The sequence below is a fragment of the Tupaia chinensis genome, unplaced genomic scaffold (genome assembly GCF_000334495.1).
Source record: "Tupaia chinensis unplaced genomic scaffold, TupChi_1.0 Scaffold000069_1, whole genome shotgun sequence".
Classification (NCBI taxonomy): domain Eukaryota; kingdom Metazoa; phylum Chordata; class Mammalia; order Scandentia; family Tupaiidae; genus Tupaia; species Tupaia belangeri.
In genome coordinates this window covers 1,392,724-1,418,267 of record NW_006159529.1, presented here as the reverse complement: position 1 = coordinate 1,418,267, position 25,544 = coordinate 1,392,724, and the positions used below count along the sequence as shown (strand labels likewise).

At 43.3% G+C, this 25,544-nt stretch overlaps 1 protein-coding gene across 2 annotated transcripts in view; it reads right to left on the bottom strand.

Moving 5' to 3' along the window:
- The window catches only part of GFRA1 (GDNF family receptor alpha 1), a 236,886-nt gene that overhangs the window by 154,882 nt on the left and 56,460 nt on the right, over window positions 1–25,544 (bottom strand). Inside the window, exon 4 of one of the 2 annotated variants that reach the window (XM_006142220.2) lies at window positions 16,021–16,035. The exons of the other annotated variant lie outside the window; for it this stretch is intronic. Coding sequence (XP_006142282.1) covers window positions 16,021–16,035 — 15 coding nt within the window. The remainder of the gene's footprint in view (window positions 1–16,020; window positions 16,036–25,544) is intronic. 2 annotated transcript variants of the gene reach the window in all.

The following is a 25,544-nucleotide window of genomic DNA, read 5'->3' as shown; positions in this document are numbered from 1 at the left end:
CCTCTCCTGCAAACCGCTGCCTTGCTCCCAAGCTCTTGTTTCTTTTTCTTTCCAAATTTAATCTGATTTCCTTTTCCGCCCTCCTCAGGATTTCTTCCTTATCTTCCAGTCTCCTACCCTCTTTTCTGCCCCAGGGCTCCCTTAATGTTCTTCCCTTATTTTGGGCTCCCCGTGTTAGCTGGTTACCTGTAGAGGTTCAATAATGTCTCTCCAAATTCGTGTCTCCCCAAACCTCAGAGTGTGACTTTATTTGGAAACGGACTCTTTGCAGTGTAATCAAGATGCACTCATATTGGATTAGCGTGGGCCCTAAATTCAAAATGACTAGTGTCCTCCAAAAAGCGAAGACACAGAGAGACATACAGAGAAAACGGCCACGTGATGATGAAGGCAGACATGGCAGTGATGCAGCTACAAGCCAGGAAAAGCCAAGGACTGCTGAGAACCACCAGAAGCTGGAAGAGCCAAGGAAGGATCCTTTCCTAGAGCCTTCAAAGAAAGTATGACCCTGTCCACACCCTGATATAAGGCTTGCAGCTTCTAGAGCTATGAGAGAATAAACTTCTGTTTTAAGCCACGGAGTTTTTATGGCAAGTTGTTACGGCATGCTAAGTAATTGCAGCATCCGAGTTCCAAGCCTGCTCTGAATCCATCACACACATTTGGACTCCCAAGTCTCTTCCTCATCTGATGCTCTACAGCCAGACCCCAAGCCCAGCCTACTCTTCTGGGGTGGCCCACTTTTGAGCCCAACTGGCATCTCTCTCTCTCTCTCTCTCTCTCTCTCTCTCTCTCTCAATCTCTTTCATTTTATTATGAAGTGTTCAAACATGTAGCAAAGTTGAATGAATTTCACAACAAACACTCATATACCTCCCATTGAGATTCTAGCTTTAACATTCTCCTACAGAATCTCTGTTCATTTCTCAAGATGTAATCAATGTTCTGAATTTTTTCCATCACAGATTAATTTTAAGAATGTCACATCAATGGAACCATACAGAATGTTCTCTTTTGGGGAGGGCTTCTTTTACTCAATGTACTGTTTGTAAAACTCATCAAGTTGTTGGGTGCATCAGTACATTGCTCCTTTTTATTGCTGAGTAGTATTCCATTCTAATGATTTGTCCTTTACCCTACTGCTGGACACTGGGGCTATGTCTAGGTTTTGGTGCTTATAAATAAAGCTGCTATGGAGACTTGTGTATGAACCTTCTTGGAGGCAGGCTTTCATTTCTCTGAGGTTGTCTGAGACCCCATCCCTGATCATGGCACTGTCACTATCTTGACTCATTGGCATGTCTGACTCGGTCTCTAAGTTCCTTCAAGATGATTAGGTGATGTAGTCATTAAGATTCAGACCAACTGCCTATGTCTGAACTCAGACTCCATCTTTCACTAGCTGTGAAGACCTTCTGCAAAGTAAAATTGCTTACATTTTCTGAATCTATTTCATTGCTAAATAATCAGGATAAAAACAGAGATAAACAAGCATGTGGCCCTCATGGGGTTTCTCTTAACTTAGCCTGCTATAGCAAAACGCCATAAACCACAAACTTTATTTATTTATTTATTTTTGGAGAGGTTTTTGCCATAGGTCACCTGTGCTCACCAGAAAGAGACAGAGAGACAGAAAATGAGAAATCACCCCCTGGGGGGATGGCCACGCCACAATCCCTTCTCCTCTGTTCTCCTCTAGGGATCTTGGGCATGTACGCACATGCACTCAACATGAGTATAAGCCACCAGGTTCAGGACACAAACTGAGGTTAACTACATGGGAGTCCAGCGACAGCCATTACGCCAACTGCTAGTCCCAACCACAAACATTTATTAAATAAGTATTTATTTCTCATAGTTCCAGAGGTTGCAAGTCCAAGAGCAAGATGCCAATAAGGTCAGGTTCTTGTTGAGGACTTTCCCCTTGATGGGCACATGGTCATCTTCTTGCTTCGTCCTCACAAGTGGAGAGAGGAGAGTGGAAGCTCTTGTCTCTTCTTACAAGGACATTAATCCTGTTCATGAAGGCTCCATGCTCATGCCCTAATTACTTCCCAAAGGCCCCACTCCTAATATACACATTGGGGTTAATATTTCAGCATGTGAAGTTTGGAGAAACACAACATTTCAATCCATAGCAGAATTTTGCTGGGGAGAAGTGGATACGTAGAATGCTCAATGTACCTGGTACATGCTAAGTGATTAAGTAAGTAGAGGTGATATTGTCTTCTTTCCACTTTCCACATCCCAGACCACATGATAAGAGTGTCAGCCTAAAGGTTACCTCTAGGGGCCAGCAGGTGGTATGGTGGCTAAAGGCGCTGGATTCCCACATGGCCAACTGTGGTTCGAGTCCTGGACCTGGCGACTTGCGTTCTTGCTTTCCTTTTCTCTCTCTCTCTCTCTGTCTCTCTCTGGTCAAATTTAAAAAATAATCAGAAGCAATGGAATTACATAAATAAATAAATAAACCTTTTTTTAAAAAGAGGTTTTTGCCTGAGGGCATGTGCTGGAGAGAGACAGAGATGGTAAGAAGGAAAGTGAGAAATCACAAGTGAGAAATCACCCCATAAGGGGGATGGCCATGCTGCAATCCCTTATATTCCATTCTCCTCCTGGAATCTTGGGGACACACACACACACACACACACACACACACACACATGCACACGCACACTCCTGGTGTGATTTTTTTAAGCCACTGGGTCCAGTACTCAAACCACAGTCAGCCACATGGGAGTCCAGTGACAGAACTGCTACGCCATCTGCTGTCCCTTGGGGGGGGGGGGATTATGGTGTGTCCAAGGCATGTTATTTCTTCATCTCTCTAGAACAAATCCAAACTGTGTTGCTTAAATATATATATATATATATTTTTAGGTTTTTGCCATAGGACACATGCGCTTGCTAGAGAGAGACAGCGTGAGGGACAGTGAGAAATCACCCCTTCATGGGGGATGGCCGAACCGCAATCTCTTCTCCATTCTCCTCCTGAAATTTTGGGCATGCACATACATATGTGAAGATTCATTATTTTCTTTTTTTCCTTTTCTTTAAATTTATATTTTTACATTAATTCACTATGCATCATTACAGCATACAAATGAATTTTCCATCCAGAATACACTGTATATTGGCTCAATCAAGCACATCAACATACATGTTATCAATAAATAATTTTCCATTTCTTATGTCTTGTATATTTTGCTTTTTTTTCTCTATCTCTCATCCTCTGCCATGCCCCACCCTCCTCCCACATTGTCTCTGGTATCCAGGATTGCTTTCTATGCCTTCCCCCCACTCATTTAATTGATTTGCTAATGAACTTAATTAGTCTAAATATTTGCAATAGCAAGCGCAGCTGATATATACATATCCATGAACCCAAGATTTTCAAGCCTCTATGTCCAGGACTTGAATTGCAGTCAGTCATGTGGGAGTTCAGCACCTTAACCAACATGCCACCTGCTGGCCCTGCTGCCTAGATTTTTAAAACAAAGAAAATCATTGCTCAAGCTATTTGAAAGAATAAGCAATTTTCTCTTGTGGCCTGGAATTTCATCACCTGAAGAGCATAGCCCTCATTATGACAACCAGGAAAGCTAAATCACTGACTGATAGTCCTTGAGTAATGAAAGGAGTAATAAAAGAAGCAATTTTAAAAATGGGGGGACCAGCAGATGGCAGAATGGTTATGTCGCTGGACTCCCATGTTGTCAACCACAGTCCAAGTTCTGGACCCGGTGGCTTAAAGTTCAGGCCAGGCACATGTGTGTGCATGCTCAAGATCCCAAGAGGAGAGATCAGCAGAATGGTTACGTTGCTGGACTCCCATGTTGTCAACCACAGTCCAAGTCCTGGACCCAGTGGCTTAAAGCTCATGCCAGGCACCTGTGCGTGCATGCCCAAGATCCCAAGAGGAGAATGGAGGAGAGGAAATTGCAGTGTAGCCATCCCCCCCAGGGAGTGATTTCTCACTTTCTCTGTCTCTCTCTCTCTCTTTCTCTCTCTGTCTGGGAAGCACACGTGCCCTATAGCAAAAATCTCTCTCAAAAAAAAAAAAAAAGATCTTGGGACCAGCAGTTAGTGTAATGGCTATGTCACTGGACTCCCATGTCGTCAACCGCGGTTCGAGTCCTGGACCCAGTGGCTTAAACTCACGCCGGGCACGTGTGCGTGTGTGCCCAAGATCCCGAGAGGAGAATGGAAGAGAAGGGATTGTGGCATAGCCATCCCCCCTGGGGGGCGATTTCTCGCTGTCTGTCTCTCTCTGTCTGTCTGGCGAGCACGTGTGCCCTATAGCCAAAACCTCTCCAAAAAAAAAAAAAAGGATCCCAAGAGGAGAATGGAGGAGAAGGAATTGTGGTGTGGCCTTCCCCCCAAGGGGTGTGCTTTTTCACTTTCTGTCTCTCTTTTAGGTGAGCACACGTGCCCTATAGCAAATTCTCTCTCTACAAAAAAAAAAAAGGAAAATTCAATATCCAATACTATTCATTTTGTAGATAAACTCTTTTCAGTTATCTTGGGAGTGTCTAGGGGCATGAGAAAGCAGAGTTTTAGAGAAGCAAACAGAGCACAAAGGCTCCCTCGCTAGCCAATCCCAACACAAAGCCTGTCGGGTTCCCTGTCCTCTCAACATCCATACACACAACATTGACACACATCTGTGTCTCTACCCCTAATTAGACCGACTCCCTTGCCGGTGCACAATGCATCCACCTCCAGGGGGCCCCTATTCTGCCCGCTCAGGCAATCCACTTCCTTCACAGCCTCTCTAAAACCACTCTTTCAGAGCTTTTCCCAACCTCAGGCTCCCATCTGCCATGAATTCCTCCAGCCCCGGAAAAGGACAGCAGTAGCTTGGATTTCTGGTGAAACCATTAGCTATGGGTGGCAGGGGCAGCATGCAAAGTGCTCCAGGCCTTTGCTCAGACCTTGCAAAAATCCAAGCAGTTAAATACAAAGGGACTTGAAAATTTTCCTTGGAAAATGGAATTAAAGTAGAGTTTATTTTGGTGCAAAAATATTTGCAATCTATGAAGAGTTTTCTCATAATATGAATTTTCTGTGAACTTTCTGATGACCCCTTTTGTACTTGCTGATTCAGTCTAGACCCAAATACAATTTTCACCACCAGACACACACACATACACACACACACACACACACACACACAATTGGCAGTGAGAAAACAGAATGGAAAGACTGTTGGCCTCAAGGACAGGATATGATTTAGCTTAAATGTCAACACGACTTATTACACTGCCAACATTCTGCCTCAACTTCATAAAAGGACCTAAACCATCAGACACCCATAAAAGCAGCATGTGTGCAGCTCCCCACCACAGCCACACACGATGCCAACTCCTCTGAGCCCTGTTTGCTTTGTGTCTTTCACTCATCGAACATCTATTGAGGGCCTACTATGTGCTCAACACTGCATTGGTGCTAGAGATTCAAAATGAAAGATAAGGTTCCTTCTGTCTAGGCACTCAACCTGGTGCAGGAAGCCAGATGTCTATGCAGATCACCACAGGAATGTGAGAGGAGTGCTGATGGAGCATGGCGAGGCCACAGCCAGAGTTAAAGGAAGGCAGAACTCCTCACCTGGGCCAAGGGGAGAGGATTCAGATGGACATTTGAAGAGTAAGCAGCAGCAGCATATTTAGAAGGGGAGCAGCTACATGGCGCCTTTTTGATTTCAGGGTAAAATGGCACAATGGCTCTGAATACTTTAACAGTGAAGGAGAGGACCATATGAAAGTGAGAATCCACCTCTCCCACACACTTTGGAAGATAAGCTTTCAGTGCAGGGCCAGCCACCATCATGAGGGTAGGGTGCAGAGCAATGGAAAAGGCACACTAGGTGGAGGAATCAATAGATCCACGGGCACAGAGGAACGGATGAGCATTTTGACAAATAGGGATCAATGGGCTTTAGCCTTAAGAGGACGAATGGGGTGAGATGGGGGAGGGGTGCTGGAAGCAAAGGCAGGAGAGGCTCCAGGAAGTCTACCCTGTGTCCACCAGAAGAAAGCCACCGGCAGTGAGTGCCTACATCCAGGGGAGCGTAGCACCAAACCCACCGTCGAGTACAAAGAGCACATTTCCATCAACTCACAAAGTGTTTCCCCAAAGATTGCTCTAGCTGCAAATAAAAAAGTATATGAATCAACTACACCTGTTTGTCAGGCTCTGTGGTTTCTGACAAGCCAGACTTCAAAAAAACATGTGAGTGAGGATCCATGGCATCAGGGCTTCAAGCAGCCCCCATGCTCTGCTGGGCTGGAGGGGACCAGGTGTAATGAAGGTAACAAAAGCCATAGGAAAATGGGCAGCACCTGTCTCCACAGGCGCCCCCATCAGCTGGCTGATGAATGTGGCCGCCACGGCAGGTCTCCAAGTCAGAACATCTCCTCGGAGGGGGACTGCGCGCCAGCTCGGGCATCTGGGAAGGGGTGTCAGATAGGAAGCTGGGGGGAGTCGGCAGGTGGATGCCAGCCCAGACAAACACGCACAACCACTCGTGCATGTGGCCACCTACCTGCCCAAGCAGGAAATACCCCAAAGCCTTCTAATCTGTCCCCAGGACAAACTCAAAGGCTTAACGGATGGCTCTGTCTTGGTCCCTAATGAACAGCAATCAATCTAAGAAAGGTATGGAATTTAAGAATTCAACATCTGGGATGCTCTAAACAGAAAATTGGTTTTGTTTCTGACTTGCCCTGACTGTGGGAGAAGGTACAAATGCCTTTGTCCAGAAATAAGGCACTAGGCAATTGGCCTCTGCTCTACATAAAGGTAACCCACTGAGAAGCTTATAAGGCCAGATCTGGTTGACAGGTCATGAGAAGCATGCTGGGTCTGGTGGTTCTGGAAGCAGAAAGGCACCCAATAAATTTGGCCTTTTGCATCCTTGGCAGTCATATTGAGCCTTGGAAAGGGTCAAGAATCTGTGACTCTATCCTGTTGGGGATAGATAAAAGCCCATCTATTAGAGTTTGGATAACATACTGCAAGACCCAAAGTCCGAATACTTAGGTTTAATGTCTTGATCAGGTGTCTCACTGTGGAAGTGGGAATTTACAAACGAGCAAGGACAGGAAGCTAGACTAATCCATGAGGTAATGGATTAAAGTAGGAGATGAAAGTAAAAACTCATGCTTAATATAGAAATACCAGGTTACATATGGAAATACTTACAGGTATGTGCATATACACAAGTTGAACACACTCACATATTTCTTTTCTCTGGAAACTGAAAAGGCCTAAAATAAAAAACACTCCAGGGACACACAGTTAGCATAATGGCTATGTCGCTGGACTCCCATGTAGTCAACCGCGGTTCACGTCCCGGACCCAGTGGCTTAAAACTCACGCTGGGCGCGTATGCATGCGTGCCCGCCCAAGATCCCGAGAGGAGAATGGAGGAGAAGGGACTGTGGCGTGGCCATCCCCCCTGGGGGGGGATTTCTCGCTTTCTGTCTCTCTGTCTCTCTCTGTTTATCTGGCGAGTGCATGTGCCCTATAGCAAAAAACCTCTCAAAAAAAAAAAAAAAAAAAACATTCCAGTAGCAATAAGCACATATAACAAGCAGATCTTGGTTTCTAGTATCTTTCTCCAAGAAAATAGACCAGGAATATTTAGAGAAATGACTGACTGCAGGACTGAGTTAAAAAGTATACAAGGGACCAGCAGTTAGCATAATGGCTATGTCGCTGGACTCCCACATAGTCGACTGCAGTTTACGTACCGGACCCAGTGGCTTAAACTCATGCCGGGCGTGTGTGCGTGCGTGCCCAAGATCCCGAGAGGAGAATGGAGGAGAAGGGATTGCAGCGTGGTCATCCCCCTGGGGGGTGATTTCTCACTTTCTATCTCTCTGTTTCTCTCTCTCTCTCTGTCTGGCGAGCGCACGCGCCCTATAGCAAAAACCTCTAAAAAAGAAAAGAGTATACAAGATGAGTCTGAAGCATCTTACAGTGCCATAAAACATTACAGAAATGCTGAAGTAAATTATCTTTGATGGGGAATAAGTCTAAGGGGCACAGGTGTCAACTGAAAGAGCCTCCAATGGCCAAAGTTGGAAAAATCAGAGCAATAAAAGAAAATAGTATTGCATTATAGCCCAACGTATAAAATAAATACCCATGAGTTCATATGATAGGAATAACTGAATAAATTAATGAAGATAATAGGTAAACCTTTAGTTATAAAGAATATTTTATATAGATATTATAGCCTCAAAAAGATAGAGCGTAACTCCTTACTCCTTATAGGTGGTCTATGCTTAGACTTCCTTGCAAAGAGTACAATAAGGAGTAGGAAAATAACTCTGTAGAGAAACTTGACAAATATACTTCAGCCAAATGATCAAGTTCAATAGGAATAGTCATAAATCATGTTGCACTCATGCCTTTGATATGATGTGATGAAAATGGCATTTTACCTCTGTTATGGACTCCCAAAAATCCATAATCCCAGTCTCATCATAAGAAAAGCATCAGATTCCAAGAGAGAGATATCCTACAATATACTAAACCAGTATTCCCTGAAACTGTCAAGGTCATTCAAAAACGAGGGAAGACTTAGAAACTGTCTGCTGTGGCCTGAATGTCTCACAAAAATTCATATGTTAAAACTTAATTGTCCAGACCAGCAGATGATGTTATGGTTACATCGCTGAACTCCCACATAGTTGACCGCAGTTGAGTCCCCGACCCGGTGGCTTAAAACTCATGCCGGGTGTGTGTGCGTGCATGCCCAAAATTCTGAGAGGGGAATGGAGGAGAAGGGATTGTAGCATGGCCATACCCCTGAGGAGTGATTCCTCATTTTCTGTCTCTCTGTCTCTCCAGCAAGGGCATGCACCCTATAGCAAAATCTCTCTCAAAAAACAAAACAAAACAAAACCTTGTCAGTATGATTGTATTAAAAAGTGGGCCTCTTGGGGCTGGGAGGTGATATGGAAGTTAAGGCGCTGAACTCTCACATATGGCCAACTATGGTTCAAGTCCCAGGCCTGGTGGCTTGCTTTCTCATTCTCTCTCTCACTCACTCATTCTCTCTTTTTCTCTGGTAAAATTAAAATAAGTAAATAAATAAGTTTTTTTTTTAAAAGTAGGGTCTCCACAAAGCAATTAGATTATGAAGGATCCAGCTCTGTAAATGGCATTAGTGCCCTTTTCAAAGAAACTCAAAGGAGCCATGTTGCCCTTCTGCCATATGAGGATGCAGCTAGAAGGTATCATCAAAGAAGCAGACAGGTCCTCACCAGACACCAAACTGGCCCACTCCTTGAACTTGGACTTCCCAGTCTCCAGAACAAAGAGCAATACATTTCTGTTGTTTATAAATTATCCAGTCTAAGGCATTTTGTTATAGCAGCAAGAACAGACTAAGACACTGTCACGGCTAAGAGATGCCTAAGGAGACATGACAGTTAAGTACAATGGATATCCTGAAAAGGATCACAGAACAGAAAAAGGATATTAGGTTAAAAACTAAGGGAATTTGAATAAACTATGAATTTTAGTTAATAATAAAGTACTAGTAATGTATCATTAATTACAGCAAACATACCATACAATGTAAGATGTTACTAATAAGGGAAGCTAGGTACAGGGTATATAGGAACTGTCAACATATCTTCATAATTTTTCATGAATCTAAAAATAAGGTCTATCGATGAATAAAATACAGGCTCTACCACTCACTTGTTATATAACCATTATAGACCAATTCCACTCTATGCCTCAGTTTGCTCCTCTGTGAAATAAGATTGTTATAACTAATTCATAAAATTTTGGGGAAGATCCAGTAAAAAAATATGAGAAAAGTACCTTGCTCAATACCTGGAATACAAGAGGTGTACAAATATTGACATTATTGTTATCCTAGTAAAAAAAAGAAACACACACACACACACACACACACAAACATTTAAAAACCAAACTGCTCTTCTTAGTAGCAATCATCTCAACAGAAGAAACTAAAAGTTTCCTCCTTTTCTGATTTGGCAATTTTGACGCACAAGTGAATAAGTGAATGTGGGAAGATGCTAAACCTTCACTCCAAACGCATGCCCTCAGATAGGCCTTGAAATGCAATGAATGTCCTACAAGAAAAAGAGCCATCCTGAGATCACCTGCAGTGAACAGTCCTGCACAGTCCACTTGAAATGTGATAGGGCATCTCAGAGACTGTGATTATTTAAAACTGGTTTCTATTTCCCTCACACATCACACACATACACGCCAAGTGAATTTATGCAAAATTTAATGGTAATGTGGTTCGGTTTATGCTGGAAAGATGGATGCATTTCCTACATGACTCGGAATATTGTTATGATTCCAGACTGAAGGGGAGATGATATACATACACAGCAAACATTAGCATATGGAGAGTGTGACTAGGGAACCAATCGCTTTCCACCATAAAAATGTTAATGCATTTTTCTCATTTACTAGTTAACCATCACACAACAACTTGAAGTTTACCTAGAAATGGTAACAATAGATTTAATTTATTCACCTAAATCCCACATAAAGAAAATAGTATTTCATAATGTAAAACACTACCAATGGGACCATAATTCATGGCTAAGGGGTCACAGTTTCATAGTAGACAGATTTTCTGAAGTGGTTTGGAAAGGCAAAGATCCAACCCCAGCAGTCCAACCAATACGTTTGAAATATACAAGAGACCTCAAGTCAAGCTCATTATAAATGGCAGCGGTGTCACCATAAGCCCACCCCAACAACTAACAGGCTTGGCTTGACTGCCAGAAACCAAACTATGATTTATTATTCTCTTCAAATTAATAAAAAGCTATGTCATCAATTGTGAATCCCAGTGCTCACCCATGTAAGAAAGAGTTGATAGTTCAAAATGGCCATGGAGCATGTTACACTACTGCAACCTCATTCTCTTCACCCTAATTCTCAGCCACTAGAGAAGACTCTGCTTTCACCCTCATTCTCAGGGGAACAGTCAAAACCTGTACAAGGAATATTTCTCCTATTACCTCAAATCCACACAAAACTTCTTAAGATAAGGCATTGACAGAAAGCCAATCAGGACCAAGGGTATGTCTGACTCTCATTTTACAGATGGGAAAACTGTGGCCAGTGGACAAAGCAACCAGCCACATTCTTCACAAAGCCAGCAACCTTGCGGAGAGCAAAACTGAGGTTTCCTAAGCATTGACCTCCAAACCGAGATCAGAGGCCATTCTGGCCACATTTTGGGTTAATTTATTTGTTTAAGTTTTAATTAAAAGTTTGAACATGGCAAGGTGAAAAGCCCATATTTCTGACTTCTCTTTAACATTCTAGATAGTTGACAATTGCGGACACACACTCTTGCCTGACCTCAATATGCGGAAGTGGCCACCCATGGCAAATGCACGTGTATGTGGTCTCCCAGAGGCCACAGCCCCAAGAGGGCCTCTCCCTTCCTTGTGGCCAGGGGCCCTGGAGTCTTGGATTTGTTCTTTCTTCTATATCATACTCAGCTGAGTTTAAATATATGTGTGTGTACGGGAACCGGCAGTTAGCGTAATGGCTATGTCGCTGGACTCCCACGTAGTCGACCGCGGTTCGTGTCCCGGACCCGGTGGCTTAAAACTCACGCTGGGTGCGTGTGCGTGCGTGCCCAAGATCCCGAGAGGAGAATGGAGGAGAAGGGATTGTGGCGTGACCATCCCCCCTGGGGGGTGATTTCTCGCTTTCTGTCTCTATGTCTCTCTCTGTCTGTCTGGCGAGCACACGCGCCCTACAGTGAAAATCTCTCCAAAAAAAAAATATATATATATATGTGTGTGTGTATATATGTGTGTCCATGTGATATATGTGTATATGTAACATACATGTGCAATATATTTTATATTATATTACATATATTACATATATAAAACATATGTGTGTGGTATACATAGTATATACATGTATAAATGTATGTATGTATGAATTCATTGGAGAAAAGTGGCTTTTTAAAATCTGAAGACATGTTAGAAATATTATAACGATGTCCTCGATGAGTGTCATTTGCCAACCTAAGGAGAGGAGGTGTAAGCCATGTACACAAGACTCTCCACAGGCGAATACGCAGAAAGTCAACATTTGGGAGAGGACTGCTAGGTAGGAATGGAGCTGCCTGTTCCCACTGTCCAGGACAGCAGAGATTCACTTCAGGCTACAGTTAGAGCCTAAGCCTGCTCAGGACTCAGTCTGCTCCCAGCTATCCCCTTCTTATTCGCTGCTCTTGTGCATTTTCACCAAAGGCAGAGTGGTCATTTTTAAATGTAAATGAGACCATGCCACTCTTCTGCTTAAAACTCACCTTCGACCTCCTTCCTCTGAACTCCACATGACATGGGTCCCTGTTGTTGTATGTCACACTCTCTCCTCCACTAGTGGACTCCAGCCACTCTCAGTGCCTTCTGAGCCTGCAGCATTGGGGTGTTCCTGCCTAATGGGGTATTTCTTTGTCATTTCCTCTGCTGCCCACCCCAGATTCTCCTATTACTAGTCCCTTTGTCATTCTCTGGCCAATCCATCTAAGGTGGCCCTCCTAGCCATTAGCACATCAACCTGAGATATTTTCTTCACTTATCCCTTTCTGAATTTTCCTTGTTGATTTGTCTGTCTGCTTGGCTACAAAATGTCCCTCAAGCCACCCTGTAAATTCCGTAACAGGTGCTTCTGTTCACGCCCCTCTCCTCAAGGCCTAGAACAGCGTCTGGCCCATATTTACTCCCTGTAGAATAAACATGTCGTGCACTGTTTGGGAGGTACCACAAATTACTTGACCTGGAAGAAAAAGAATCTCTTCATTAAGATCCCAGCTGCAGGTCAAAACCAGGGAGGAGGAGGAAAGCTTGTGCCTTTGTGGGCTCAGTCTTTAAGGGACTTCAGGTGACAACCCAGAGAGAATTAACTCAGTGGTGAGATCTTTATACTGTGCCCACGTTACGCTTTAAAACGCCCCGCTGAGTGAAACTGCTCTGATTTCCAAGCTGCTCACTTGGTTTCTGTTCAATTTCAGAATCAAGGCTGAGCCTATGAATGAGCACTCAAAAGATGCTTCAGTAACTTCAAACGAGGCGTGTGCATGTGTGTGTATGTTGGGGGGGGGGCGGTCCTGACTTGATCATTATCAAACGATTGGTATCACAGTGCTCTAAAACTCAAGATAACAGATGTGCACATACAGCATTTCCAACCATATTTTGTGTTGTGAAGAGCGATTCTATAGCACTTTGGAATTCTGAGAACCCAGCGATGGCTTGGGAGCTCTGTGGACAACAGGGGATATGGGTCAATTAAGGCTCCCTGAAAATGTGTCTCTGTTGCCCTAGAAAACTCTTATTTAGGAAGTCCCAGCTGCAAGCCTATTAGTCTTCCACTGTCCTCAGACCCTGTGGGTCTAAGCACCACAGCAAGTGGCATTTACAGATGAAAGAACTGAAACAAGCAATAAAATGGCACAGGAGCAGGGTAGGAACACGCTCCCACACGCACGCACCACGGATACAGCCGAGCAAAACCAGCAGTAGCTGCTGCGCTGTCACCTACTATAACAAGATTGATCTGTAGTGAAATAAAAGATAATGCAATCCAGAGGAAATAACTTCTGTTTCCTCTGAGAATGTCTGATGTTGACAACTGCAAGCCTGCTTCTCTCTTCTGCCTGCCACAGTGCACAGCAGTCCAGTCACACAGCGACTCCTCTGGGCAAAGAGGACCCCCTCACTCCCTACCCACACATGCAAAGCCGCACCCTCCCCAGCCTCCGCTAACTGCCCATGACTCCTTGGCCAAGACAAAGCAAGCAAGGCCTAGATGCCCACGGCATGCTTGGGAGGGCAGAGTCACTCAGAGTTGCCATTGTGTGGATGGCCTTCAGAAGATGACCCAGTGGCATCTGCTCATTCGAAGCCATGTAGGTTTCTGCTTGTTTATTTCTAGCACAATTTATTGTCCCCGTGTTTCAAGTTAACAGCACGATTCTTGTGAGGTTTCACCCACAAAAGACGTGTAGAACATGCTTTTAGATTCTGTCTAGATTTTTAGACTTTGTGTTGGTCTGATGTGACTGATACTGGCTGGACATTTTACTTAGCACTCCTTCCATAAACAGAGTAGGCAGACACATAGGTTAAGAAAGGAGTACCAGCCGGCAAGGTCTTCACCATCATTTCAGAGAATGGGCCTCCATACGAAATGGTCCTGTCAGGCCAGAGCTGTGTAAATAATTCACGAAAGCAAGTTCGGGTCTCTCCATTCGAAATCCTAGTAATATCTCACAAGGGAGCTGCCGCCCACCATCACACGGCGCAATGGGTAGCGAGCGGCTTCTGTCTCCAGCAGATGCTATTAAGTCTCAATAGCCCGTGATTTGTAGATGATTATAACTTTTGCTCTGCATATCATTGTTACTGACAGGCAAATCCCATCAATCGAATGGCATGACTGATTCAAAAAGGAGGCAAACTTGACATAGGATGTCTGACAGCCATGTTTTATGCCAATTACAACGGCAACCATTCGCCATTGTGTGTAGAAAGGCCAGATCCAACACAAGCCTCGTCCCTCTTCATTCTCCAGAAGCCTCGGCACACCTATTCCAAAAAGACTTGCCAAATTCAAGCATTTTGTGTTTCAACAGGAGAAATTCAATTCAGCATAGGGTGGTGTTTGCATTCTAGTTTGTAGTAGGGGGAAAAAAACTATATATAGTTTGTTTGTTTGTTTTTTCCCAGAGCGTCTTGCAGAACCCCTAATTTGTCAAGGAAGAGAACTCGGCTGCAGCAACGGGCCCTGACAGCAGCACTTTCATTACACGAACCGTCGCGGCACCTTTTCAATTTTGCTCAACTCTTAGTCTCTAGCCAAATGGAACTTATTACTTATAGCTTGTTGGGATGTATGAATTATTTATAAAAGTAGGTCTATGGCTCCAGACTCTTACAAGACAACACTACAGTACTCGTATTGTTACTCACAACTGCGCTTCTATCAGAGAAGAGCAGATATTCTCCGAAACACACGCTGCATGTTTGGGGTGAAATAACAGTTGTGAAAATATCGAGCTTGTAAGATTATGCGGAAGCTATTTATGGAATGCCTGCCTGTATTTTTAAACCAGCCTCTTTTATTCTAAGCCAGCTTTGGTTCTAGAAAGACGAAGCAGATGTGTCCCACAAACATATTTCCCAGTTTGAGTGCAAACTGTGATGCCCTGCCACTTGTACCTAGTCGTTTCAAGCTGCGATAAAAAGGCAGTTTCCCCTTAATGTGTGTTAGAAGGTTCAATGAGGCTGTGACCCATGGGTCTCCTTCTATGTTCCAGAATACAGTGGCTGTGCATTCTAAGTGGGGATGTTTACACAGGCCAGAAGATGCAGTGTGGGATTAGGCTTTAATTTCCAGCTCCCTGGGATGCGTGATCTTGGCTGATAAAGCAGATGGCATTGCACGCCCTCACCTGGCACCATCTCAGTTTGAGACAAAAGTTGGTGAGGTTGTGAGGTACAGCAGGGTTGAGGGGCACAGAGTAGCCAGATAGCCATGGTCTTTCCATACTTCCATAAAGTGGCCTATGTGCTCAACAAAGAAACCTCCAGCGGTCCTGGCATAGATGGCACTAACCACACAGCAGCTGGTCAATACACGGGCCCCAAGGGACAGGGGCCTTCCACCTGACCCCATCCAGAGACACCTGCCCCTCACCAATCTCCCTTGTCCCACAGCATCCCTGCTCCCACCATACACCCCTCCCAGTTGTCCCAGTTCAACTGTCCAGTTCCCACCCTAACCCCAAGTATGGTTCAAAGGAAGAAGCAGAGGCTGGACAACAGAAACCCTGGAGGCTGATGTCCTCATGGTGTCCCCTGAAGTCTATATGGTATGGCCACAGAAAATGTGAAGCCCCAAAACACCCTGCACAAAGACTATACCCTTGTTACCAAAACAGCACAGTCAATGAGAAAGCAAGCAGAAAGCAGTGGAACTTACCTTGCTGAAAAACATCTGTTAGGAGAGAGGAAAAATAGGGGAGGGGGAGAGAGAAAGAGAAGAAAAACACATTAGTAATTATGGTGAAAAGGACAATGATGCTCATCACTAACACATGCTGGCTGTGCTAAGCACTCCTGCACAGTATTCCCTTTACTCGGGAGGCAGTGGCTAAGAGCTCAGGCTCTGGAATAGGACCGAGTTTAAATTCTGGCTGGCGCTTACCCCATCTGTGACTTACGGTTCTCTAAACCGTGAAACAGAGAGGGGTATTAGAAAGATTACACGTATTATTTTATGTCATCCACTCTAAGGCTTAGAACAGTGACTGGTACATAATAAACATTATTAACTGATGGCTGTTCTTAACAGTAAGATGATTGGTTTCACCACAACCTTATAAAGCAGGGTCTATTATCATTCTTATAGATGGGGAAATTGAGGCTCCAGAAGGTTAGGTAATGCATCCAAGGTCCCAGAGTGGAAGGGCAGGCTGAGGATTGAATTCAAGTCTGTGTGATTTCAAACACCATCTTCTTACCCACTGCTAGGGTGACTGACTAATTTATAAATGACAAAAACAATGGCGCATCAGAGAATAAACAGAGAAAGGGCCCATGAATATAGTCCCATCTTTAAATCATAAAAGCAGAACAGTCATGTAAATTCTCTACATTATAAACCGCAACTAAGAGCAGCATTATGTTTTATACTAAATCCTAAATCCAAGTCTGTTAGAAAGGTGAAAAGATACTAGTGTACTTTTTTAAAAAAAATATTTGAGAGGCTGCTATATGTCAAGCACCTGTCTGGCACTAGGTAACACGCATAGAGCAAAAAACATGAACCAATATGCAGTCACTCACACACACACACCCCCCCAAATGACCCTTTGACATGACTTTTAATGCCATAAATTCATTTTGCCTGTTTCTGACCTTGGTACAAAAGCACCGATGCAGCATTCACGTTTTTCTATGTCTGACTATGCGCCACGGTGTCTGGTGGCATCCTCTACACTGTTGCATATAGATGATTCATACTCACTGCTGTAAAGGATGCCACTGCGTGATTACACCGTCATTTATGTCTCCATTCTGATGTCGTTGGACATTTGAGTTGTTTTCAATGTTTGGTCATTAGGAATGACGACAAACATGTTCCTACACATTTCTTGGTGAACATATGTACATATACCATGTGCTGGCTGACCCTGCGCTTCGATCACCTCCCAATCACCCCAAAAGTATTCTCATCTGTTCAGAGTTTCTTACTTGGTACCTCAAAGATAGAAAGAAGACAAGGTGTGAGCCAGTTTCTGCCCTGCTGGCTGGGTTGTAAAGAGATATGAAACTATTAGAAGATAATTTGACAGTATATGTAGAAATGTTAAAATACGCATTGTTTGATCCAACAAAACTACTTTTAGAATTTTAATTTAGTAACTAAAAATAGAAAAGAAGTCAACAGATACTTGATTATTTGTTGATAGGGAATTAAACCAAAAGTAATATATCCCATGCAATGAATTATTGTACACACACTTAACGTGGTTATTTAATAACTCTGATTACTCGTAAATAAGCATAAGAGATTTTTTTTAATTTTTAGATCATCTTATGTAAGCATTTCTTTTCTTTTTAATGCATGTGTGTGTGTGTGTGTGTGTTGTTTGTTTTTGTTTTTTGCCAGAGGGACATGCACTGACCAGAGAGATGGAGAAGGGGGGAGCATCCCCAATGAGATGTAGTCATACTGCAATCCCTTCTCCATTTCTCTATCCTGTCAGGATTCGGAGCATGATCACATAGCCACCAGGCATGTTTTTCAAGCCACTGGAGTCAGGACTTGAACCATAGTCAGCCATGGAAGATATGGACCCTTAACCAGTAGACTACAGGACCAGCCCTATATCATTTTAATTTTTAGCAATGAACATAGCTTACATGTTTAATTTAAATATTAAAACTAAAGCTATTTTCATCTTAAAAAAATAAGTAAGAACTGTATCACTGACCTCTGATATGGCTGCTGGTTGTCACCTGAAACATCAACTCCTACAAATTCACAAAGAGCCAAGGGACCATGAATGGTGCAGATAAAACTTGCACCTGGTGGGTTAACAGATTGCCAGAAGAGAAAATCTGAGGGAGAAGTTTTCATTCCACTCGGGTACACACAAACCCCATGAGGAATGTCATCCACATCAATACACATGTTCCCAAGGGCTCACCCAGGCTGGTGGATGTGGCACTAAACAGATCAAAAGCTTGTAATTTCCAGGGAGTTGGCTAAAATACCATCCTTTGTCTCACACTCAAGAAAGCCAACTGGGATGCAAATGAGCTGACTTATTTGTGCCATTCCAGGACAACCTTGAGTCTGCGCTAACAGATACATGCTAGACAGTATCCTCTCGTCTCAGTGATTCATCATGGGTAGAAATTCTGACCCAGTGGTGCATGAGATGCCACTGCCCAGAGACTGATGGGAATGCCGTGCAGATCCCTATCAATATATATATATATATCACTTTCACATGTTCGCTTCCTGGAACCCCGTCTGAACCGCCTTCTCTCTGACCAGCCCACACACCTGAAGGAGCCCTCCTACTCAGTCTTCAAATGTCACAGCCACTGTGAAGTCTATCCCCACAGAGAGGGAATTCACCGTTTCTGCCTTTGCGCTCCCAAAGTAATTCGTGCTGTGGCAATTATAGCTCATATTATAACCAGTTATTTATGTAGACCATGGGCTCCTGAAGATAAATGCAATGTATGTGTCTTAATCACCTTTGTGGGTCCTAATTCTTGGCAGGGTACACATCCACTCAAGAGGGAGGGAAACAGAGATGGCCTGCCTTATCACTGGTCTAGACCCCTCATTTTCCAGATGAAGAAACTGAGACCCAGAAAATTAAGAGATTTTTCCCAAGGTCACACACAGAGTTAAAGGCTGAGCTAGGACCACATGAAATTCATGCAGCACAAAAGCTCATCACTATTATTAGCAAAGTACAAATTAGAGATTTATCATTCCCCTCTAATGAATACAGACAAAAATTTCCAACCTTGAAAACAACAAGTGAAATAAGATTAGTCTTTCAAATACGGATCCAGTCTCGACATCCGTCCAGAATCCTCAAACTCCTCTCTGTGAGTTTTGACATGACAATTCCTTCGAAATTCAGTACTGATTTGAATTACTGGAAAATATCAGTGGACGGGGAGGAGTGAAATTCAGGGAGAAATTTAGAAACCTTTTTCCTCCTCCCCATTTCTTTGTACATTTCATGCTTTAGCAGACAAATCTGTAAGGAAACCTATTCGGATCTTCTATTCCAAAATCTTTCTTGACTTTCATATAAACTATTTTAAATTGTTTCAAAAACTCTTTTTCGGCCTCATCTATATTTTGCACCTTTTTATTCAAATGTAAATTTTAATAAACATGCGTAAAAATATTGCAACAATTTTGCACATGAGTTATCTTGTAATTCACACTCTAAATTTATGTCTTTTGTGGTCTGTGGTATAAATCATTCTGTTCTCAGCATCGCGGAGCTTTTTGCTCTGTGTAATAATGGCTTGGGTACCTTTTTTAGAATTTCACTTTTCCAGACTGAAACAGCTATCTGGGTTCAGACTCAAATAGTTCATGAACAGGAAACAGGGAATAAGTGAGAAGAAGGTATTTTCTGTGCTGCTTGGCTATAATTCACTCCCTAAATATTGTAGACATCAGAAGATATTAGCCACGGAAATACTCTGACCACCCTCTACACCAATATTCATGCCCACCACTCGCATCCCCAAACCACAGACAGTCGCCATTTATACAAAGCAAAGGGCCTTGGGCCAGCCAGTGGTATGATGGTGGAGGCGGCTGGATCCCACATGGCTGACTGCATGGTTTGAGTCCCGAGCCCGCAGCTTGCAAAATGCTCCTGGCACATGTGTGTGCATGCCCAAAATGTGAAGAAAAGGGATTTTAACATGGCCATTCCCCCAAGGGAGGGAGGGTGCTTTCTCACTTTCCCTCTCCCTCTCCCTGTCTCTCTCCAGTGAGCACACACACCCTATAGCAAAACAACAACAACAACAAAAAGACAAAGGGTCTCAAACTTGAGTGTGATCCTTTCCCTTCTGTCTAACCACACAGAATCATTTCAGAGTCAATCATCTACCCCTTCTAAGCTCAAAGTTTCTCCTTGACGAGCCAAGCATATGCTCGTACCCATGCCGTGGCCTGGGGAAGATTTAAGATCACTTACACAAATATTTTCCCATCCTCTGCTGTAGAGAATCACTCTGAGAATATGCCTCAGCACCATCTTTTCTGTTCTTACAGGAAATGACACAAGTACAGAGCTGGCAGTTGCCAGTGATCACTCCAGCCACAATCAGGTTGAGCCCAAAGGATGACCGGGACACTTGTGCAGAGGAAATGAACTCCTCAGACAAAGCTCTGCTCAGACTCACTTCCCAAGGGAGCAAACCTCAACCCCGATCATTCACGTGAACAAAGAGAGCCTGTTCTCCCGCCCCTACCCCCAGCCCCTACAGCCATTCTGGTCCTATAGATAGATGAAAGGCCATGTGTAAGTTGGCGATTCAGATGTGGGTAGAAGAACATAAGAAAGAAGGGACTCAGAGTTGCCTTTCTTAGCCCTGACGTCCGATTTCTTCAGTTGGGAAGGAGCATCATGGAGCCTCGCCCCCTCCCCCACAAGTATTGAAAGACTCACACCCTAGAGATCTTTAATGCACTGAGTCCTCCAGAGGCAGGGGCCATAAAAAGACTAGATTATTTATTATTATTAATAAGTTATAGCAATTAGGCTGGGTGATTCCTAAACGTTGCTGATTAAAAACTTTCTTGAGTGCTACTCATCCACATGGCTAGTGTTTACCTCGATTTAAAAATGATTTAACTACACCCTGGGTGAACCCTTCTCTTGCGCCTGGGTTCATAATTAGCAGTGCACAGAGCCACGCAGGTTAAGTGAGTTGCTCTCCTTTATTTATCTATTGCTTTGTTTTATGAGGAGAGCTGGATGGCAGTCTTATTGCCCATTCAGTCTGCTAGGAATAATTTACTATTTCAATCCACAGTCCATAACTATGGTTAGAGAAACCCTCACTGTTATTACAATATCACACTCAGCCCACACCCTGCAGCATTCAAGATAGGCCCAACAGTGAAAGTGTGCCTGACTTCCCTAAGACTGGGGGAGGTAAAGTTGCTAGTTCTCAAACAATGTAATCATACTACTCTCTCAATTTTGCTTTCTTTTCTAGGTTAAATTATATATGAGGGGAGTTTAGTTTCTTGAAAATGCATGCACTTAACTCCCATTTAAGAAGTCTCACCTGGGGAGACAGCTGTCTTGTGAGTCCTCCTGTGGTTTGAGCTACAGAAAGAAAATTCTCTTTCAAGTACAAGGGCTTTTACAGTAAAGAACTGTAAATTTTACTGGGACCCAACTCACCAGGGCCAAGGAAGAGATCTAGAAAGCCGCTGGAATGAAGGCTGCATCACCATTAACCAAAGTCAGTCTCAAGCTCAGCTGAGCTGCTCCCAGTACCACATTTCAAAAACCAGCAAGCTCTGCACACAGACACAAAGAGTGACTAGAATTCAGTCTGTCTACTTCTGCAAATCTCTGTGAACGAAGAAGGATTTCTCTCCTTCCTAGGTTGAAAAGCTGGGTCCACCGAATACCTTCCCTCTAGTAGATTAATCACACTGTCGAGTTTCTCTACTTTAAATTGACAAAGCCCACATGCAAACATACAGTGGGCTTCCCCAAAAGGGCAGGATCCATTCTTTCTTTCCCAAATTGGATCCACTGCTATATCACCAAGTGGTCATGGCCACTAGATCCCAATGAACCATGAATGGATCCCAGCCCCTTACCATGGGGAAACAAGGACAGACATTCAATCTCTTACAGCCTATGTTCTCATGTATAAATTAAAGATGGTAAGGAGAAGCTTTTCCCCCACATAGGGGTAGTGTGAGATCAAGCTGTATTAATTTCATCAGCACAGAGCATATGGACTTTTTAGTCAAATAATTCTTGATTCAATCCTGACTACCCACTGGCCCAGCCATCTTAGACTAGCTATTTAAACTCTCAAGTCTCAGTTTCTGCATTTGAAAAATGGGGATAATAAAACTAATCTTTCAGAATTCCTGTGAGGACAGTCGAGGCCATATAGGTCAAGCACTTAGCACATGGCGCCTGGTTTACAGTACATGTTCAATAAGTGAAAGTCAGTGTCAGAACAGCAAGCAACTGAGCAAGGTAACAGAAACTCAGATCTCAGAGTCACAACCAGTCCCCAGAACTCTAGCTGTGTATATAAACTTGGGCAAAAGACTTAATCTCCCCAAGCCTTGACTTTCTCATCAACAACGTGCCAGCAACAATAACTAATACTTGTGCTGCCTTCTAACTGTTATGGAGACTAAAGGAGGTAATGCATATAAGAATGCACAGCAGGGCTGGGCAGTGTAACCGTCACGCGAGGCTGACCCACAAGGGAGGTCTCCAGGTTTGCATCAGGGATCTCCCTTGCATACATGAGCACCCATGTGCCCATGATCCAGGCTGGGTGAGGCGAAGGGTAGATCAGAGTCTGGAGACCTTACTGGAGGTTCCTCTGCGTGTGCGTGTATTTGTGTGTGTCTCAAAAAGAAAGAAACTTTAAAAAATGGGCACAACAGCTGGTACACAGAAAATCTTCTATAAACTGTAGTATTGTTCAATAAATATGTATTGACTGTCTACTATTTAAAAAAAAAACCTCTGTGACTTGTATAGGACTATAAATTAATCATAAGATGAAAATTCATTAAAATAAAACGATCATTTTAATTCCTCCTTGTCAACATATAGCTATATGCCATTAAGAAATCCCAAAGTGGGAGCAGCAGGTGGCATGGTAGATGAGACATTAGACTCCCACATGGCTGACCACAGTTCGAGTCCCAACCTCAGTGGCTTGAAAATTACATTGGTGCAGGTGCATAAGTAAGTACACAAACTCTCAAGAGAAGAATGGAGGAGAAGGGATTGTGGAGTGGTCACCCCCCCCAGGAGGTGATTTCTCCTTGTCCCTCCCTCTGTCTCTCTCCAGTGAGAATACATACCCTATGGGAAAAAAAAACTTAAAAAATGAAAAGAAACCACAAAGTAATTCTCAAATGTTTCCTGTTAATTATTTTTAAACTTTGAGATAAGAGCCAATGATGTTCTCTTACCTTCAAACATTAGCATTCTAAATGGTTGTGATCAGAACCCAGAGCTTCAAGGAACCCAGGGCCTAGACTGTTTTTGGTACCACTCACCCCTCTGTCATCCTGGATCTGTCATTGTTTCTCAGGGCCACCATTTAGGGGGCTCGCTCAGCCTTGTCTTGGGCTTTGTTCAGTGTTTGAACCTCCACTTGCCAGCAGCAAAGGGTCAAAAGAGGCAGGGACTGCACAGGGGCAGTTAAATTGGCAGCACTTCCAAGAGAATCGCTCTGCTCCCTAGCGTGGGGTCCTGTGAAGAATCTGCCTGAGAAAAGTGTTCCACTGCTTTATCAAATAAATTGAAGTTTGAACAAAACAAACTACTTAAGCAGAGCCCTCTCCTGTGTGAGTGCAAGCCTGTCTCTCCCAGAGCGTGGCCAGAGTGCAGAGCTCCTCCTGGACCCCTGCTTGGCCTCAGTGGCACCACATCGGGCTGTGATTAGTTTCTTGTGTCTCCAAAACCAGACAAGTCAGGCAGCCGTGTGGCCACAGCCAGTCTCCTGCTTCCTCCAGGCGCCCTCGGACGGCTCAAACCATATAGTCCTGATGAGTTTTGGTAATAGCTTTTTTTTTTTCTTTTTTTGGAGAGGTTTTTGCTATAGGGCACGTGCACTTGCCAGACAGACAGAGAGGGACAGAGAGACAAAAAGCGAGAAATCATCCCCCAGGGGGGATGGCCACGCCGCAGTCCCTTCTCCTCCATTCTCCTCTCGGGATCTTGGGTACGCACGCACACACACCTGGCATGAGTTTAAGCCACCGGGTCCGGGATGTGAAGTGCGGTCGACTACAGGGGAGTCCAGCGACATAGCCATTACACAAACTGCTGGTCCCAAGCTTCATGGACTAATCAGAAGGTCTCGTTTCTCATTCCTAGCCCTCAACACACTGTTGAGGGCTTAGTGCTAGAAGGCCTTTTTCCCCCCTCTCTCCTTTCTTTCTCTGTCTTGTTTTGGACATATGCTGGGTAGAGTTCTATAATTTTCCTGTCCCTGGCCTACCCCCACCTTGTATCATGTTAGAAATGAAGACCACTACTTTGCCTGTCATTGTTGGACCTCTGAGGGCACACAGTCTCGGTAAATGTCTTTTATTTGTGTTAGGAAAGAAAAAAAAAAAAAAAAGCCCTGAAATATCTTCCTGCTCCATTTTCTAGGGAATGTGTTACCAACATCAATCTTGGGCTGTGTGCTTGTAACCCATCAGCCTACACTGACTTAGAAAGGCAGAGCAAGGGACATGCGCTCGTAAGTCCCTAACATTTTTACGACATTCTGTCCCTAGTATATCTCATTCCTAGCACAGAGGGATAAAGCTCTTAACTACTGAAAGAACATAAAAATATAGATTTAGGAATAATACTTTTTATGATTGCATTCTGTATACTATGAAAGTTATGTTCAAGTCTGCTAGTACTTTATGGAGCTGATAAAGTAGAACAGTATGGCTTCCCAGCTAACAGAGTATTTTATATCCATTTAAAATGTTTTCTCTTAAATTGAATTTCTTTTTTGAGTAATTATAATAAGACTAATCTGGGCTTAATGAATTCATGTACAAATACTTTAGACCGCATTATTAAAATCTCTATGATATGAAACTATATTAAACTCAATCCCTCTAGCAACCAGTGTTTTTCTTAGAAAAGAAGAGCACACATGATTTTCCTCTAAATTCTTTTGACTCTGCTGAGAAATCATAAGAAGCCGCATTAAAAATTCAAACAATAGTAGAGGTTGACAAAAAATATTGTTCTAATTTCCCTAAATTTACATAATTGAGTATAAATTAGGGGTCACAAAAAGTATTGTCTTAAGTATATACAAACGCACAGGGCTGAACAGTTGGCTCACCTTCCAGAAGAAACCACATTATTGTTCTGATTAGTAATGGTGTAAAATCACTATTGGTAAAATACTAAAAGTAAGACCATGAATATGAAGCCTTACACAATATTCTAAAAAGTCTCCAAACACAGTAGTATAAATATCTGAATTCTAGTTTCACTGTAGGCAAAGCCACTCACTCCCTCTGGGATTCAGTTCTTCCATCCGCAAAATGACTTGTACTAGATGATCTCGAAGGTCCCTTCCAGTTCTAAAAAATGGTGGTTTTAAGTTTAAAATTACACACATTATATCAAATGGGCCCTTATTGCATATAGCTTATTCATCATCTTATTCATGCTAAATTACATTCACAGAAAAAAAAAAGTCATTCCC